Source organism: Pieris rapae, chromosome 12, assembly GCF_905147795.1.
Source record: "Pieris rapae chromosome 12, ilPieRapa1.1, whole genome shotgun sequence".
In the NCBI taxonomy this organism is placed as follows: domain Eukaryota; kingdom Metazoa; phylum Arthropoda; class Insecta; order Lepidoptera; family Pieridae; genus Pieris; species Pieris rapae.
The window spans coordinates 3,522,190-3,541,059 of NC_059520.1; the positions used below are offsets into that span (position 1 = coordinate 3,522,190).

At 32.6% G+C, this 18,870-nt stretch overlaps 4 protein-coding genes across 5 annotated transcripts; 3 read left to right on the forward strand and 1 right to left on the reverse strand.

Annotated features, from left to right (window-relative positions):
- The first annotated feature begins 1,944 nt into the window (after positions 1–1,944).
- LOC110998482 lies at positions 1,945–5,830 on the forward strand. Of its 2 annotated transcripts, none has more exons than XM_045630586.1 (3): positions 1,945–2,355; positions 4,231–4,420; positions 5,483–5,830. In XM_045630586.1, exons 1-3 carry the CDS (start codon positions 2,116–2,118, stop codon positions 5,779–5,781), a joined length of 729 nt encoding a protein of 242 aa, XP_045486542.1. In that variant the 5' UTR covers positions 1,945–2,115; the 3' UTR covers positions 5,782–5,830. The 2 variants fall into 2 exon arrangements, with proteins under 2 accessions (XP_045486542.1, XP_022122851.2); XM_022267159.2 differs by lacking the exon at positions 1,945–2,355 and adding an exon at positions 2,909–3,266.
- A 991-nt stretch (positions 5,831–6,821) lies between these two features.
- Positions 6,822–8,333, forward strand: LOC110998509. The gene is made up of 3 exons (XM_022267190.2): positions 6,822–7,108; positions 7,390–7,657; positions 8,022–8,333. Exons 1-3 carry the CDS (start codon positions 6,860–6,862, stop codon positions 8,315–8,317), a joined length of 813 nt encoding a protein of 270 aa, XP_022122882.2. The 5' UTR covers positions 6,822–6,859; the 3' UTR covers positions 8,318–8,333.
- A 2,181-nt stretch (positions 8,334–10,514) lies between these two features.
- On the forward strand, positions 10,515–16,135 carry LOC110998521. The gene is made up of 3 exons (XM_022267209.2): positions 10,515–11,083; positions 14,712–14,883; positions 15,352–16,135. The coding sequence occupies exons 1-3, from the start codon at positions 10,577–10,579 to the stop codon at positions 15,666–15,668; spliced, it is 996 nt and encodes a 331-aa protein (XP_022122901.2). The 5' UTR covers positions 10,515–10,576; the 3' UTR covers positions 15,669–16,135.
- Positions 16,136–17,503: 1,368 nt separating this feature from the next.
- Positions 17,504–18,700, reverse strand: LOC110998500 (ommochrome-binding protein-like). The gene has a single exon (XM_022267180.2). It carries the CDS (start codon positions 18,480–18,482, stop codon positions 17,652–17,654), a length of 831 nt encoding a protein of 276 aa, XP_022122872.2. The 5' UTR covers positions 18,483–18,700; the 3' UTR covers positions 17,504–17,651.
- Between the last annotated feature and the right edge of the window lie 170 nt (positions 18,701–18,870).

Here is an 18,870-nt window from a genome sequence, read left to right on the forward strand (position 1 = left end):
TAATCAATAGGTGATCACCTTCTTGCCTGACACGCCGTCTAAGTTTTCGGTCTGAGGCCGGTTTACTCTTTTCCTTCAACGTAGGTGCTCAGCCATGCACCGAACCTACGACCTCAGGAATGAAGCCACTACTCCAACACTGATTAACAATTTGAACTAAAATAAACGACATTATGATCCTGACTGGTCGAATTACAGTATATTTTATTGTATTTATTCCTATATGTATTTATAAATTAAAGTTCTTTTAGAAAACATTTAAATTTATTAGTACGTATAATACGTACTAATTTTATTTATATTAATTTAGCGGCCCATTTATTTTTATCCTAACAGGCCTACTCATCTACTCTCCTATGAATATGGATTTGAAAGTTTTAAAACATCCAACAAATTTTAGGGGAAAAATATAGTAATATATCTATAATAGTTTGTGTATGCTGTGTGACGTAACTACAAACATATATCGATCACCAAGAACCCTTGCCACCCTCGATAGTTGAATCCAACTATTATACCTACTTGTGATTCTGCTACCCCATTGCACCAAACTAGTATCTACGACGTACCCGCGCTCTATTATTTCCCAAACTCCCCTTCACTTCTCTTGTTATCCTAGTATCCTCGTAGCTTTGTGTTACGTCACCGGACGTTTTTATACGTCATCATTGTAGGCTTAGTGCATGCATTAAAATTAACGCTAAAATAGTCTAAATTACAGTGCATGATAAGAATTACGATTAAATTTATGCTTTCTATTAATAACTATTTTTTTATTATATAATAATATATAATCGAAAAAAGTTATATTTCGAAAAAATCAATAGACTTTAAATAGTATAAATTACTACATATTACATTTAAATTTTTAAATAATATTTTTTCATATTGGAAAATAGACAATTCAAACAGGCTACATAGCAATGTAGCCTTCTGCTACGAAATTGTCTACGAGATTGCTGTTATGGCCGGCAGGCTATTGCGCGTAGCACAGTAGCTCTACAGTGGCTCTAAAGTTGTCAAGTTATACTTATGATATGATGAGTGAACTAAAATGTTATATTTTATTTGTTTTGCCCTTGTCAAATTTTCTTGCTCCAAATTGTACTTTTATTCTTATTATTTGTAAATAAGATTTCTTTATATGTATTCATCAATATCGATTAATAATTCTACATATTTTTTCTTAACCAAACTATATTTTTAACTCATGTAGTTGGGGATATATTATGAAATAAAAATAAATTTATTAAAATAATCGTAAATCTGTGAAACTTTTTTCATCACTTTTATTATTTCTAATTAGTCAATTTCAGTAAACTTTATTTTGTATTAAGTATTAAAAAAAATAATAATCATTAAGAATTAAAAATATTATACTATCTATTATAATATCAATAATATACTAAATATATATACTGGCATAAGTTTAAGCAAAGTATAATCCCCTATATTTCATATTACCCTTGTTCTATCAACCTCGAGTTGAACCCAGGAGACAACGTCATTCAGTCTCATCCAATCAGAATTTAGAGAATGACGTCACAATACTGCGCTCCCCTTTACACTTACTGATATCACACAATGCTGGATCAATATTGATGGCTCCACAATCTGGTGAAATCCATACTCACCCTATTACGTCACCAGTATTGATTTTTTTATAACTCCACATTCTCGCGTTTTTGCCGCCCGGGTAGTTAAGTATGCCGAGAAAATTTTCTGCACTTATTTCAAAGGCATTACTGGGGAAAATCTTGGAAATTTCTGAAAGGAAATGCGAATAAAAGTTTAGGACTTTGCGTGCCGAGTTCTAAAAGTTTCTTGAAAGGGATTTAGACGGAATCGAAATTATATGTTGCTTGTGTTTTTCTTTAACAATAACTATTGCAGTTTAAAAAAATTAGCAGACGAGTAGAGGAAGGAGTACCTTGTTAAGTAGGAGCGTTGTTATGTCAATTGAGTGTTTCATTTGGACGCCCGCCCACGGGGGAATCTGTTTCACTCTAAATCCGTTGATTATCTTCAGCCAACTCTCAACGACGTATAGTCGCCTAGTACATCTCTTGTTGTTTATCCGTAAAGATCCGTCTTTATCCGGGTTGTGTTATCCCAATGGAGTTTATTTTGTTATTTACCTTTATAGGGTTAGCTCAGTGTTATGGAAATAATAATAATTATTTCGAGAATCACAAATACTGCGATGATCTGTCACCATATTATGGATATATTGACTTGGACCAAATTTCTGGTATTTGGTATGGTGTCGAAAAAATACCACACGTAAAAGGGGAATATAGGGTCGAACACACAAATGAATGTTTCTACATTGACATAAAGGAGTTATATATTCAGGTAAGAAATTCATATGTTATTGTTATAGAGTAATATTAAATGCTTGATTTACTTTCAAATTTCGTAATTATTTGAAACTAAAATAACGAATTCATTTTAAAAAAAGTATAGTATTGATTAAAAATGACACATGTTGAAAACATTTTCCTATGATATTTAAATTCGTTCGTAAACGTTTTAAATAGGTTTCCAAACATTTTTTATTCAAAATAATGAAGTATTAACTGCAGTCACACAGTAATAAATATAAAACTAAATCTTCTAAAAACAAAATTAAAATTTTCTGGCTAATGTCTAAAATTACATTCCCAAACCACCTCTTTAGTTTTTGGTAAACAAACAGAAGTACAAAACTAGTACTATTACGTTACTATATATATCGTTAATTGGTACATAGAAAACTAATAGCGATTGCGATCTTTTCGTTAAAATCTCTTCCGAAATAAACAATAGCAGATAATAAGAATAAAATTTTCAAATTACGTTAAAGGTATAAATATATGCACGTAAAGTTTTAGAGGATGTGGGGTCGAGGTGCCAATTAGTAGTTAAATCCTGTGGCCATTGCACGGATGACGCTTTGATCCGTGTGACTGGGGCACCTTCAATTAACCACTTGCTGTCTTGTGCCTCACTTAATTGCACATCCATTTCGGTTAATTAAAGTTAATATGCGTTTAATTATATTAACGTTAGTAACGCTCGTGTCCGCTGTGCATAGGCGATTCTGTCCTAACCTGCATCCTGTACATGATTTCGACGAAGAAGCTGTTCTCGGTTTGTGGTATATTCACGAGTATATTTATCACGATTTAAATGAAACTAAGACAGATTATAATCCGTATTGTCCTATTGTACAAATACGAAAGTTTGAAGATTATGTCCATGGTGGACTGATTACTAAAGATCTTGTGAGTACTTAGTGTAGTTTTTTAGCTTTTCTAAAACCGTGGAATGTTTGTTAATTCATTGTTTTTTTATATCGTATTGGTAGTCTCTGGCGAACGCTAGCTAAACATTATTTGAGTAGTTTGTGAGAGTGACTTGTATGTTAGAGACGTAAGTAGTATTGTAACACTAATCAAAACAAAGTTACATTTATCACCCTCTGTAAATATTAAAGGAATGATTAACCTGTTATTTTCAAATGATATATTCTTGTTTACATACCTAATTTTCCGTACAGTTAATTGGATTGAAACGGTATGTTATATAGTCTTTTTCAATAATTTGACTAACCAACACAAATATATTTTTTCAGTTCGATAAGATTTTCTAAGATAAGCGCGTTTAACCAACCAAACTTACAAACTCTTAAGCTTATTTTGTAAAGTAACTTCGTACTTCCACAAACTAATACGGCATATCATACATAAATAGTTCATGTATACTAAAAGAACGCAGTGCGTATCATGATTAATTTTTAATTTTGTCGTCTTAATCTCAATATATAAAATAACGTCGTGTGTCGACTGATGTTAGTTATCTCTTTGGAGGATTCTTCTCCGCTCCGAAAACCAGAATCAGTAATAAAATATCGGATAAGCTATCGAATAACAAGAAATAAATAAATAAATTTTACAAATACAAAAAGCATGTGCTCTCGACAAAACTACACATCATTTTACAGCGAATTGATTAAAAAAGGTCAGTTTAAGAAACTCCGATCTTTTCTAAATTAATTTTAACTAAAGTTAATACGATATTATTAGGCGGCACGAAGTTAGCCGGGTCAGTGAGTCTTATTTAAAATAAACTTATCTGCTGTGCCGTATAAAACATTTTATTTATTCATGCAACGCTGACCTTTAGATGATTGCAGTAGCTTATCACAATTCAAATGTCAGAGTCAAAAGGTTAACGTTTTCGTTTCAGCCCACGCCGCCCACGCCCTACCCGCCCTTGACGAACTCGCCCTACGTAAATAAGGCTTATGGACTCCCTGAACAATACAGGATCAGGCATTTTGTACTTGAGTGGCATGAAGGCCTATGGCAAGATGATTATCACATCAAAGTCAACACTTCACACAAAGGATTCTGGCCCACTGACGTGCCAAACGGATGTATGTATTATATTGTTTATATTATCTTTTTTTTTATATTGTCTTATTAAAATCAATAACATCATATAAATACAGTACAAGGTAAAATACATATGTCTATTGTTAAATACATGACAATTACGGTGCAAAATTTGTACAAAAGATAGTAAAAATATTTCACTTCCAACTACATTCCTTTATTTCCTATTTAAATTAATTATTATTCGCTAAACAATGCGGATTAGGTACCCAATAGGCGCTTAGTAAGATTTTTAGCAAGATGTTTCTAAAATGGGCCAGTCTACTACTGGATATACCAAGTTCTGAATCTATTGTATGCGGACCTTCGATATTTTTGTGGGTTACGATATTTATCAGTATTATATACTCCTTTAATATATTATATACTACTATACTATTCGAAAAAAAAATCATATATACGTTTCGGGATTAAAATATTTACATTTCATTATATATACATATTTATATATAATTATTGCATTTTAATTATTTCATAAATTGATTCGTATTTGTATTATAAGTATTACAATATGAAATAAAAAGCTTAGTTAGTTTTTTTCTTCGTCATGGTTTCTTTGATAGATAAGTGGATGATCAGCCGGTGGTGTCAAACATACGTCGATATTTAAGTCAAAGGCTGATTTCTCGACGATACCGACCTTCTCGATGTTTATACGAAGAAATATCGCTCCATATATATTCGGGGATTGAACTAACGGCCTCAGGGTTGAATGTCTCACCTTGAAGCTCTACAATCAGATTTAGGGCCTGTTCACAATGTATGGATAAAGTACCAAACACATAAATTATACGAAGGATAAAAGTTAAAAATAAGATTCTTCGTGTTTCATGATGAATAGCGATATCTGATAGTCGTAAAACGCAAAAATACTGTTTATCCTACCAATAAGTAATAAATAGCTTATTTAGAATTTATCCGGACATTGTGTAACAGACCCTTATTAAAATTTGTATTTTATTTGGCATAGAGCTGTCAATAAATAAATAAATATATTAAGGATCTATGGAAAATGTCTTGATCATTTTTATATATATTTACAGCTGTGGAGACCATGTACAGATTCTTCGGGGGAGTGATACAAGTACTGAAAGTGTCACACAATCATCTCGTCCTTAACTTTTGCATGAGACTGCCACACTCTCAAATGTACAGTGTTGTTCTTGCCAGAAACGAAAACCAATTAACGCCTGAAGATCTTGCCAGTATACATAATATATTTTCTATGAAAAATCTTTCCACCTCTTCATTAAAACGAGTCTGTGAAAATTCAGCTTCCAACCTGAATTTCTCATTTTATTCTATGATTGCATGTATTTTTATATTTTTGAGATCGCAATAAGATGTATTTATAAAGAATATATATAATAATAAAGATTATTTTTCATGAATTGGAATTTATTTTACACCTAAATTAAACAATGTTGTGTAAGTAATTTAGTTATAATTTTCATTTGCGAAAAAAGATTTTTTCATGTTTATATAAAACACACTTAATATATTTATATACTTATACTTAGGCATACGCCTTATATTTTAAGTGTGGCAATGTTGCATCATTTAATATGACTCCTGTACAAACAATACAAGTAGTGTATAAGTCCTGTGGATAACATCAACACATATTATACAATGTTGGAAAAAATATTCAAAGTCATTCAGGAACAATAAAGCTTTCTATAACATTCTTTAGAACCAGTTAATTCCAGATCTTACTTCAAACAAACTCACAAACATAAACCTCTTTTCTATTATTTAGGCGTTATAAAACTGATATTTTTGGATATATTTAATGTTCGACTAATATTTAACATATATATATTACGCAGATATATATTAATAAGACATGAAAATTAACCATATGATCTGGTAATTTGACAGGACTCTAATGCTGAACGTATTTCTTGTAGCATTAACACAGCCTAGTGGCCTCCAATTGACGATCTAGATATAAGTCAGGCTATTCTATAAACAGAATAGGCAAATACATCATTTGTTGACGTATATTTTACCCATTACACCTCGGCCTACAATCTTTAATGGCAATATTAATTTAATTATTATAAAATCTATTTTGTTTTATTGACGCAGATCTTATTAGATATTAGAGTAATACAGAGTGAAAGAATAGCAAGACTGATGTCCCCAAAACCCAAATAAACCCTCACAACAAATAAATAAAGCAAAACAAGGTCCCTGATAAGCAAAAGTCAGGGGTGGGTTCGCAGCTCCATAAACAAAAAAAAACCCTCACAACAATGACATGACGTGTCTCAAGATTCTACAAGTATGTTGATTATTACAATCAATCCACTGAATCATGATTACGCCATTTCGTATATACCTGCATCAATTTGCTAATTAAGTAATGCGCACAGGACGCCTTGCTCCATATTCCTTGTGACTTCCCACGTGGTACCATGTTCAAAGTGCTGGTTCTATACTTGAGTTTAACCTTTTGTGTCACTATAGTTCATGGAGTCTGTGGTGACAGCATTCGGTGGTCGCACAGAGTAAACATAGATGATATTTATGGAGTCTGGTATGGAGTTGGTTATGCCCAGCACAATCCAGATATGACTAATCGGCCCGATGAAATTGGTTGTGTTAGTTTGTACATTTCAGATGCTGAAAACGAAGTAATCAGTGAGAACTTCTTCGATGCTACAGTAAGTATTTATGTAAATGAAATATTACCGATAATTATATTGTCGGAGCAGTGTTTGTTTGATATTTACATGGACGACCCTGTGGACGTATATTCGAATCACACCTGGTCGCAATACATATCATATTTGATCTAAGACGCTACTGAATTTTTATACATTATCGTTGGCCACAGTGATTTCCTTCATATGGTACATTTGCTAAGTCAGCAAATGACTGAAAAGCGCAAAAGACAACTGGCTTGGCAAACATAATTAAAATGTTGTGTTAACATTTTTTTTAGCTTCCAATCAGAAACTATACAGATCAAAACTGGAGATCAACTAAAAGCAATCCCTGGTCGGGAAATGCATTGGCTGGTTCCTGGTTGGATATTAGACTAAGGAGGCGAGATAAAAGAGATCTATTCGGACAAAAAAGAGTACGTGTGCTATGGGATGAGGATGGTCACACTATGGAGCAAATCTATCTTTATTATCCTGAGGAACCGGGATTTTGGACGGCCGAAACAATGTCAACGTGGGAAAGAGAAATGAAGGCCAAAGGTGTAGGTTAGAATTTTCATACAATACAAGCATGATTGATCCTCAAATGTCAACATACTCTTGCGTTTATTAGTAAAAAGCCAACATGCAATTTTGGCACTTCAAGGTAGCTTGCCCGCCTAGCGACCCGACTACTAAATGTTTTGACTCAAAACGTTTAAGTTTTAAAAGAATGTCTTGAATTTCGAATATCATACTTCACCGCAATTATATAAAACTTTAATCGTAATATACTAGATGTTTACTAGAATTATTCCCGTCGAACCTGTAAAGTTTACCAAAATATTTATTTTAATCAACTTTATTTACTGCTTAATATTTATATCTATAATTTCTTGCTTAAATAATATTCTATTACAATCGTTTGCAGAAATTTGGTATCCCGACGACCCACCTCGACATCCAGACGTGATAAAGCTTTTGAAAGTGACTCCCGATACCCTCATCCTGAACCACTGTTCCGAAATTGGGGATGGTGGTATCTTCTCCTTAATACTGCGGCGATCCCCGTCAAGGGTCGAGAGATGGGAGTGGTATGAGTATAAGCGACAATTCTACACTTTTGACCTACCAAACGTCTATCGCTATAATGCCATATGTGCTGGTTGTAAAAGCACTAATTCCATAATATTATTCTCAGTTTGTTTACTTTTAAGACAATTGTAAGGTTGACCAATATAATATTAAAGCAAATTGATTTTTATTTTTGTGTTCCCATTATAATGACAGAATACATTTACTACAATCATACAACTATATCAAAAAAAATTCAATGAAATTATTGACACTAATAATTTTAACTATATATTATGTATATCAAAACTAAATTCAAGTTTTACAGAATGAATGAATGAAGCCTTTATTAACAAACAAGTTCCTACACCTAATAACTAATCTTATGAATTTACATATATTTAGATTAATGTTGTAATAAATCTACTCAATCTTCCTCGGTGTTTGCTTGACTTTCGATGGCCTATGGGCCTACTCTAGACTTCCAAATATTATTACTTACAATAAAATAACGCGTATTGTGGTGCATAGTCGATTCTTAGCGATAAGTGTATGTGAAGAATGTATGTGATTATTAAATACGGCATTTCGAAATTAAGCGATTCTGATTGACTTTCTGACATTTAGCTAGATCGTGCTATGTTTTGACTCTAACATTTAGTGGTCAACATAATGCAGCCGTATAAGTAGATGCAGGTTCGGTTTACGGTAAAACAATGATGTTTTGTGGACTATTATACATATTACATATAATATTAGATTAATGTATGGTTTGTGGACTCAGTTTCCGCACTAAGACTCTCACAAGGTTATGCGTATCCTTAATTCTATTAATTTAATAATAATTAAATTATGAAATGGATTAAAATATGTATTAATATTTTATCAAACAGTCCCGACGCGGTTCCCAAAAAACAAACTAAGTGGTTTTAAAGTAAATTAAATTAATTGCAAATGCATTAATATAGTAAATGTTGAGTTTTAAACACTAAAATATATTAAGTCCTTCAAGAAAGAGTTTACTAATTTTTAAAATCCCGGCAACACACTCGCGAACCCTGTGGCATTGAGAGTGTCCACGGGCGGCGCTATCACTTAACATAAAATTTCCCTTCCGCTCACCCCTGTTCTATAAAAATGTCAATATTTAATTAATATTTTTCTCTTGTTTAATGAATGTTCTAATAATCAGCTTCTATGAATTAAGTTCCCCTAATCCACTTAATTAATTCTATTGAAAAGGACCTACTCGTGACCTTTGAACTTCCAGACCGAAGATTGTGGCAAACAGGAACCCAGTGGAATTATGGCTTGCATTAATTCGACTAATTACGATCTTTGACCCACCTCGTTATCAATATAGTTCCCAGGCAAATTGGCTGGAAGTAGGAAACGTAAAAAGTATGAGTAAGTGAGTTCAATCTTTAAGATTACAAAGAACGTTTACAGAAAGCAGGTACTGAGTAGCAGCATATTGTATTTTCGTGTATCGTAATTAATATTTCATATAAATAAATATATTGCATCATACTAATTATAAACAGATTAATATCGTTTAATAATATATGTTTACTAGGCATTTTTTTAATTAAAAAATAAAACAATTGAGGTAAAAAATTTGAGCTTCATGAATAAATAATGTCCTAATTCAAACAATATTTGATAAGGTGTGTATGAAACACTAAGTAACTAGTACGGTTTATCGGTGCTCGGGGCTAATTTAAATAATATAAGATTTTTGTTTTACTCTATATTAACCACTCGGGTACAACAATATAATGTAAGCGAAATAATGTAATGTTATTTGCTATGTAACAGTCGAAGACAGTGTCTACGTTTGGCTATATACATACTCTCGGGGCGTGACACAACTTTATAGGAAATCGCTACTTATAAAACTAAGAAAGCCTGAGTGCGCAAAACTACATTTTGGCCTTGGCTCGTACAGTAAGAAAACTATTCTATTTATTTATTATTTATTTATTTATTAACACTTCGTTGCATTACATAAAAGCAAAAAAAATATTAAACATAATTTAATGAAAAGCAACTGGCGGTCTTATCGCTTTGGAGCGATATCTTCCAGAACATATTTATGTAATTACATAATTACAAAAAATAAATTACATATAATCAAATATGTTTTATGCATTAAATTACTAGACGTTAAGGTTCAAAGTCCCATGTCGTGTCATGTGTAAATTCAAACTTTAGTCATAGGGGATATGAGTACTCATAAACCTTCGTTGATTAAAATAGGTGTCAAAGGGGAAGCGGATCCAAATTGCTAGTTACCAAGCTTTGGGTCACAGCCAATTATACACGATTATACTTAATTAGTTTACATCCCACTCTCGTAGTAGTAGGAGCAGACATCATCACGACACACACGCGTCTTTAATTTCTCCAAAAATGTACTACATCTTACTTTTCGTTACCTCTGTATATGGAGCGAGTTTTTACAGTGAAAGTACACGGTATCCAAGCACATCTAGTTATTACAATCAGGATCAGTTTCCGTATAAGACTAATTATGGTAGCGACATAGCTCCCTTCTCTGCTGTAACGAAATATCCCTTTAATACCGGATATTCGACGAGTTATAACTCTCCTGGAACCGGAAATGTTTTTTTACCGAGCTATACGACACCTAGATATGGAAGCGACTATGGTAAAAGCTACGGCCAGTATGGTTATATGGAAAAGAATTATGGACCTATAACGTCTTTTGAAAGGCCATTTTTAGGCCAGTATAATAATGATTACTGTCAAAATAGATCGCCACAGAATGGTATATGGATTGATAGTCTGACGGGAATGTGGTACGGTGTGGAATTCATACATCATTTAGCCGGAGATGCCAGGGTTGACTACGGAAGGACCTGCATTGTTATTCACATTTCTGAACCAAATGATATGGTAATATATTTACTTTTTCTATGTATAAGTTTAGATAGAGCAGTGTTGACCTAGTTGCATCAGCGTGCGACTGTCATGCCTGAGGTCGTAGGTACGATCCCCGGCTGTGTACCATTGGGATTTCTATGAGTGAGAAAAACATTTGGTCGAACCGCGAAGAAAAGCATCGTGAGGAAACCAGCTTCCCTTAGGCCCAAAAAGTCGACACTTATCTTAATAGGCATTTGTCAATCTGATGATTGACAAATGATCATGGATCAGACACAGAAATAAGAGGCCCAGATTCAAGTCTTTAGCGCCAATAATATGTACATATAAGCTTAATATTAAATTCGCTAACTCTCAACTCTTATAGTATTGTCTTTTATTAACATAACTTTTACACATTTAAAGAAAACACTTTGTTAACGGATTGAAGTTATATACTAATTGGACAATTTCGCCTTCTATATCTATCAACAGTTTTTCTGCTTATTTATTTTGTAGATTTTGTTTTGTCAATGTTTCTTTTATGAAACGACTAACAAAACATTACCTTTATTTAATCATTTAAATCTCACCTCAGTGACGATATTTCTAAAGTGTAGGCAATTCCTAGAGGTCTAGGGTTAAATAAGATAACATCAATCCAATGAGTCATTGCGCGCGCGCCGCTCTTCGAATGTCAGTTGCTTTCGATCACTTACTCTGCGATATTTGCCGACGCGGTATCAAATTTGAAAGTTTCAATCGTTTGTTAAACAAAAGTAATATTCAGTATGTGTTTGAGCTAAAATTAGATGTGAGACAATGGAGGTACAAGGTCGGATTATATTAAGATTACCTTGGATAGTGCTTCTGTTTTGCGTTGCTTATGGAGAGTTTAATGTTACGTCAAATTCGACGGATCAAGTGGTCTGTTATAAAGAGCATGAATATGACGATTTGGACGTGAGGCTTGTTTTGGGGAAGTGGAAGGTGGTGGAACTGTACCTTCACCAAAGCGGGGAAGGTGTCTCTATATACACCAGTTGTCCTACTGCGGTAATATGGGAGGTTGATGACTTTCCCAAATCAACGTTTGGGGTAGGTTTTTTTGTTGTACACAAAAAAGATCAATCAATTGCATGTTTAATAGAATTTGTTGTTTAATACTCTTCTTTGACCCATGGTTCTATTACATAAATAAGTTAAACAAATATTAACGAAAAATGAATTAAAAATATCAATTGTTATATTTCATAAAACATAACTCAAACTGTTTTTTGTAATGATATAAATAGTGCCTAATGGTGTTAACAACAACAGAAATTTATCAAAATTTTAAAAATTGTGCGATTTAATTCTATAAATAATTTACGTTTAGGGATAAGGGAACTCCCGCGCAAGCGGAAACCGATTACAATTCGCGCTATCCGGCATGTATGGAATACCTAACCCTCTTTATCGCTTCCTATAAAAAGGTTATAACAAAGTTCCCTCATGCAAATAGGGCATTGGCACATTACGCATCTGTATTTAACATGTCCCTAGACAAGTGGGCTATCTGTGCATGCCACACGTCAAATATTTAGTTGTAAGAGCAAAAAAAAAAAACAAAAAAAAAGAGCAAGTTTTACTTGTTTACACAAAGTTCATCAGTGATGTTAAACGATGCCGCCCATGTGTATTCACGGGCCAGATGGTTGACGTTTCGAATTAATTAAATTAATAAATACTTTAACCTTGTATACATGGATGGGATTTTTATTAAGAACATATGATGTCGATCTAACGTTGATATTGAAACTGGCCAATTGTACATTGACACAATTAGAGTTTGGCTCACACGTAGACTAAGCATAGCCTAAAATAACTCATTTGAAAGGTCAATATGTATGACCTACTTAATCTTTTAGACCTCTGGAATGACATACTAATTTTCGATCTTAATTTTCAGCTGTCATTACTTTGTTACGTAATAATGCACACATTTATAATATATACTTATAAGCAATATTAATATTTAAACAGCACAGCTTATAACATAATGTAAGAATAGTATTAAGCCTTACAGATTTCACAAATTATATTTTTTTTAATGTAGACAATTCAATGACAATAAGTTTATGTCATAAAGAACTAAAATTATACAATTATTTTGCCTAATGACTGTACGCTGAACGATAAATGCTAACGTGTTTTTTTTTTTTTTTTATAGAACAGGGGGGCAAAAATTGTAAATTATTTTTCTTTTATTTTTATTTTCTACTCGTATTTTACGTTTAACATTTTAGCATTATATTATCACCTTAATTGCTGACATTATTAATTGTTCAGCTATATTTATTACCAACGATGTATATGTGTCGATCAAAACTAATGTATCGAAAACAAACATACAAATTGTAAAATGGCATATGACGCACCCGCTCGTCTTTGTCCGCCTTATTTCCGGTCTTTAGATATCTCGTTACCCTTTTAGACTAATCGAAGCTTTCATTTTTCGAAATAATTTTCATTCATCGATTCATTTCCAAAAAAATTAAAACCCACAATAAACAGTTGTAATGGTAACGATAGTTACATGTTTATTAATTTAGTACAAAAGTATGCCCAGGGACTTCAATTGAACCAATAAACTCTGCAACTACACAATCGTAGATTGCGAAATAATTGTGAATGCTTCTTCGTTGCCTCAGTTACGCATTGAATCATATAAACGATGCATTTAGTAAAACACATTACAATTGAAATTTGATATAATCACAAAAATGTTTTAATTTATCCCGCATATTATTTAGCCTCGCTATTCGACCGTTGTCAATAGTGTTCATTGCCTAATACATAATGTAGTTGTATATAATATATTATTATCATGAAAACATACGGCTGATCGAAGCTTATATATCCCCAACAAAAAATTGACTACAGACATGGAGAGAATTTTACAAAAAATTTCCTTTTGTCTGTATACCCAATGATAAATTAATATACAACTAGGAACTAAGTTCAAGGTTTTTCCGTCTACCCGAGCGCCAAAGCATTAGAAGCCCTAGAGTACAGAAACAATGAAAACGTGACAAAATTAATAGATATTGTACTTTTTTAACCATTGATATCGTAGCAGATATGCAATGCATTACTTTTTCACAGTTTATACTTATTTTTGTTTTAATAAAAGATAATTTTAAAGCTAGACTTTAGAATTACTATTCATTTTTAAATTTATGTCTATAATAAAAAACTGTCAACTGTCTTTTACTTAAACCTGTTACAGTTATTAACAGTTATTTTTATTATATGTGCTTTATTATTAAAATTTCACATAAAATATATAACAGCTGACAATGAGTATATAAATTATTGATAGTGGAGGTCTATAGTAGACAGAAGGCAACAATAGCTCGCTGACTAGGACACAAAACGTCGATTTATAAAAACAATGTACTAACGTTTTTATTCGATATTCATTTTTTACGGATTTTTTTTTAATAGAAGCGGGGGCAAACGGGCAGGAGGCTCACCTGATGTTAAGTGATACCGCCACCCATGGACACTCTCAATGCCAGAGGGCTCGCGAGTGCGTTGCCGACCTGTTAAGAATTGGTACGCTCTTTTCTTGAAGGACCCTAATTTTCTTAAATTACTCTTGATTTGCCTTTTACAGCCGTCTACTGAAAGACAGGAGTTACACCACGTGCAGGCCATCAGAGCACAGTTTAGACATGAGTACCGGCATCTTCGGCTTTTGTGGGATGAGGCTGGACAGACCCTTGAATATGCCCTTTACTTCCGAAATGACTCAGCCGGCTATTGGCAGACGTTTGATGTACAGAACGGTAAATATATTATCTAAAACAATACGTAGCAATTGGTGATAAACACCAAAAAAAGAACTCCAAAATTCCAAGAACCTAAATAGTGCTTCATGTTTGTTTATCTGTTTCGTCATAATTTAGTCTAATCGACAATATGATCAGCCTTCTGTCTGTCTTCGATTTTGGATTTGATACATACTGTTTTCATGTACAAGTAAGTGTTAAATGCGCACATAGACAGAATGTTCGTCGGTGCACAGCCGAGGTTCGAACCTTTAGGGATGGGACCACACTCACACTATATCCGTTTCTTTAAAACACTGAGGGCTACCATATAATTAATTATCTCTTCTACTATAAGCATAAGTAAATTAAGATTTTGGAGATATCACATTTATTTTAACCGAAACTTTCTAAAAACCGAAGGAAAATATGACGTACGATTTCTATTAATACACTTGCGTATATGCTTTCAAAATCTGTTTCTAGGTACCCTCGCTGCTCGACCATCATACCATCAGTTCACTGGCACAGTGCAGGTGTTAAAAGCTGTCAACGACCACCTGGTCTTAAACTTCTGTCAGGAAGCCAACGCTAATTCACCTGCGCAGCTGTATTCCGTTCTTTTCTCGAGAGAGCCAGGTCAAATGGCACGGTGGGAAGTAGATGCCGTGCACTCCATGCTCCAGACTAAGAAGCTATCGGTTTCGTCCAGAAGAATGGTCTGTGGTAATGGTACAGCTAGACAAATGTATAGCTTCATGTTATCGATATTGTCGTGTTTATTTGCTTTTGTAACTATGTGATTGAGACTGAAATAAGTCAATTTTTATAGAAGATTAAAACTATACTAATTATCTTTTATTTAATAATTATATATTTTATGCAAATTCATGTCTTTATACAGGTGTTTTTTAACTTTAATCTCATCTTATTTATAGGAAATAGTTAAAAAAGTAAAATTAAGCTAAAGGCAACCTTTTTTTTATGCTGACAGCACTGCTACGTAATAGTCCGATAGTATTATTGATGCTCATATGAAATGTAAAAGTATATAATCTTTGTGAACAAATGAGGCGTAGCATATAATTATATTAGTTCCAATAATCACACCATTTTCCGCACAAAATTTGATGCCAAATTGCATGTATTTCTATATTTACTTTTTATTGATTGCCTTAATATTTTCCGTCCGACATTTTTTATAGTTTTATGTTACCAAAGATATGTAGCGACTAATATAATACTGCAATAAATGTTATAATTTAATGTCGTTAATGTGTTTATTTAAATGATCTAATATATTGGGTGTTTACGTGGACCTACGCACCACAGGTGGGAAATTTGATTGTCAAGGGGGCAAATCGAAAATGGTATGATATTTTTTATTATTTTTTAATTTTCTAGTGATTTCTACCTTTTAAGTTTCTTCAGCAATTCAATTGTATTTTTTCCCTCTCGCATCGCGGGGCATTGCACAATAGAGGTAACACTGGTGTAAAGTATTTTTAAATGATAATATCCCTTATACATTTTTAATGAAACAAATGCCCGAGCAAAGCATACATAAGTTTTGGAAATTATAGAAAAAACCTTTTTATATTCCATTTATATAATTTTTGAATCATTGATGTATATCGAATAGATACTCTACTTTGTAAAACTTATATAAACAAACTAGCGGATCCGACAGACGTTGTCCTGTCTACACGTCTTTAATTTCAAAATTTCAATTTTTAATAAGCCATTTTGATGAAAATTATTATTATTCAAATGTTATGACAATATCTAACGATCCAGCACATGGTCACACACGATATAACACAATGATAACAAAACTTTTTTTAAATTTCGGGACAGACTAAAATTAAAATTCGAATATTATTTAAAATTTGACACTGCGATGGTAGCGCCGTCTGTCGGATCCAATGTAAAACATTCCAAAATCAACAACAACTAATAAATTGAAAATTAATTAAAAAAACATTATCCAGCGGACAAAATTGTGAATCTAAACCATTCCCAGATCCCCTTGAACACACACAAAAAAATTCGTCTAAATCGGTCCAGTCATTTAGGAGGAGTTCAGTCATATACACACGCACATAAGAAATATATATATTAAGATAAGGCTGGAATATAAACAAATCAATGTCAACATAAGATATGTTTGTACTGAAGCCAAAAAACTTAAATCGACTAATAAATTAGACGCAAACTCGTGTTTAGGGCGTAAACGAGATTAGGGGCTTTTTATAGTTCTATTGAAAATGAACCAGTACTTTTCTGGCTTCTTTAGTTGTACCTACAATCCAATTATAGAGTTGAAATTCCTTCCAAGTACTCGGAAATTCATTTGTTAAGCAAAACCTACGTTAAATGTATTTTTAAATTCTATTAGTAAACTGAAGCAATGTTAATAATTTAGTATTTCTATTAAAGGAACCGCCTCCAGGATTTATATTAAAGTACCTATTATGTTTAAGTTAAAGTTTAAATTATGTGTAAAGTACCAGGTATGTTTGTGGATTACGAAATTTTAAACCGAATTTCGTTAACGATAAATACAACCATAAAAATATGGATATTCCTTAGATTATAAAAAACAATATATATATTTTTTTATTTATTTAATTGTTATTATAAATGTTGTTTAATATTTCATATAAGTACAGTCTAAACATTTTCTAAAAATTCACTTAATGTATACTTATACAATACATGTAGTAGGATTTTTGATATGATAAACATCCTACATGCTTTGATAAATGATAAGCAATATGGATAACTTATTTGCATTTTTCTGGCAATAATTTAACAATTTCGTGTGCATCGGAATATATAATATTATCATCAGTGTCAAATGCCAAGCCGAAAATATGTTTGACTCGCGCTATCATGTCCAATGTGTGATCTTTTTTATTGGGTACATAAATTCCATTTTTACTGCAAAAATAAGCTACACCTTTATTATTCACCTCTATCGCACGGAAAACTTTAGGACCCTTATAAAATATCCGATCCTCTGTGCCATTTTTGATTAAAAATAATCCGGTTTCATTTGTTATAAATATATCATCGTTTCCATCAATGACGAATTGATAGATTTTCTCGTGTATATGCTTTTGATGCACCGCTTTCTTTTCATTCAGTTTATACAGGTGTTGCAATGGATAAGTTATGAAATATAAAGAATGTTTAAAAAACATGTCCCATACATTGTGCTCCTTCAACATCTCGTGTATAGTGGCGTTCTTTTCTTTCAAATGCTCTTTGTAGATTCCGTCGCTGCCGCCATAATAGATGACTCCATCTTTATTATCAAGTGCGATTGCGAATCCGTTTTTTACTGAACTCACAACTTTGGGAATCATTTGGTCTTTTTCAATATATGCAATTTCAAAAGCATCTTCTTCGTCACTTCCGACATTGTGGCTAAAGAATAATTTATTGTGATGCTTGTCAAAAGCCAGTTGGTATGGCCGATTTAGACCCATACTTAAAACATGTTTTCTGTGTGGTTTATCGTGCACTGTGACTTCTTCACATTTTTTCTTGTCTTCGTTAGAATACACCGTACAAAAACATATAAATATTATATATAGAAAACGCATTATCATTTTGAATGGAGCACTAACTGCAAATGTATGTCATGGAATGAACGGTATTGACTTGTTAGTAACAACAGTATCATTAAACTAGAACGTGGATGATCAGTTAATCGGGATCGATTGAGTCTGTTAGAGTATTAAATTATATTTACGTACGTAGGTAATGCAGACCACATTGAAATTTGATAGGAACGTCGGCCTTGGCATAAATGATTTGTTTGTATCAACTGTTTGTTTACATTAGTTACTTACGAATATTTTTAATTGCAGTTAGATAATAATTAGCTGGACTCTGTGAATGTTTTTTTTCATCTATTTTTCTTTATTTATAACTATAGTTTCCGATTGTATGCAAAATTAGTGTCATCGAGACAACCCTAACACCCAAACGATTTTC

Excerpts from the sequence above, each read along its gene's own strand:
- LOC110998509 (XM_022267190.2), top strand. The coding sequence starts at position 6,860 with ATGTTCAAAGTGCTGGTTCTATACTTGAGTTTAACCTTTTGTGTCACT. Across the intron at positions 7,109-7,389 it reads AGAACTTCTTCGATGCTACA|CTTCCAATCAGAAACTATAC; the intron begins GTAAGTATTTAT and ends CATTTTTTTTAG. Across the intron at positions 7,658-8,021 it reads AATGAAGGCCAAAGGTGTAG|AAATTTGGTATCCCGACGAC; the intron begins GTTAGAATTTTC and ends AATCGTTTGCAG.
- LOC110998521 (XM_022267209.2), top strand. The coding sequence starts at position 10,577 with ATGTACTACATCTTACTTTTCGTTACCTCTGTATATGGAGCGAGTTTT. Across the intron at positions 11,084-14,711 it reads TTTCTGAACCAAATGATATG|CCGTCTACTGAAAGACAGGA; the intron begins GTAATATATTTA and ends TGCCTTTTACAG. Across the intron at positions 14,884-15,351 it reads GACGTTTGATGTACAGAACG|GTACCCTCGCTGCTCGACCA; the intron begins GTAAATATATTA and ends ATCTGTTTCTAG.
- LOC110998500 (XM_022267180.2), bottom strand. The coding sequence starts at position 18,482 with ATGATAATGCGTTTTCTATATATAATATTTATATGTTTTTGTACGGTG.
- LOC110998482 (XM_045630586.1), top strand. The coding sequence starts at position 2,116 with ATGGAGTTTATTTTGTTATTTACCTTTATAGGGTTAGCTCAGTGTTAT. Across the intron at positions 2,356-4,230 it reads TAAAGGAGTTATATATTCAG|CCCACGCCGCCCACGCCCTA; the intron begins GTAAGAAATTCA and ends TTTTCGTTTCAG. Across the intron at positions 4,421-5,482 it reads CACTGACGTGCCAAACGGAT|CTGTGGAGACCATGTACAGA; the intron begins GTATGTATTATA and ends ATATATTTACAG.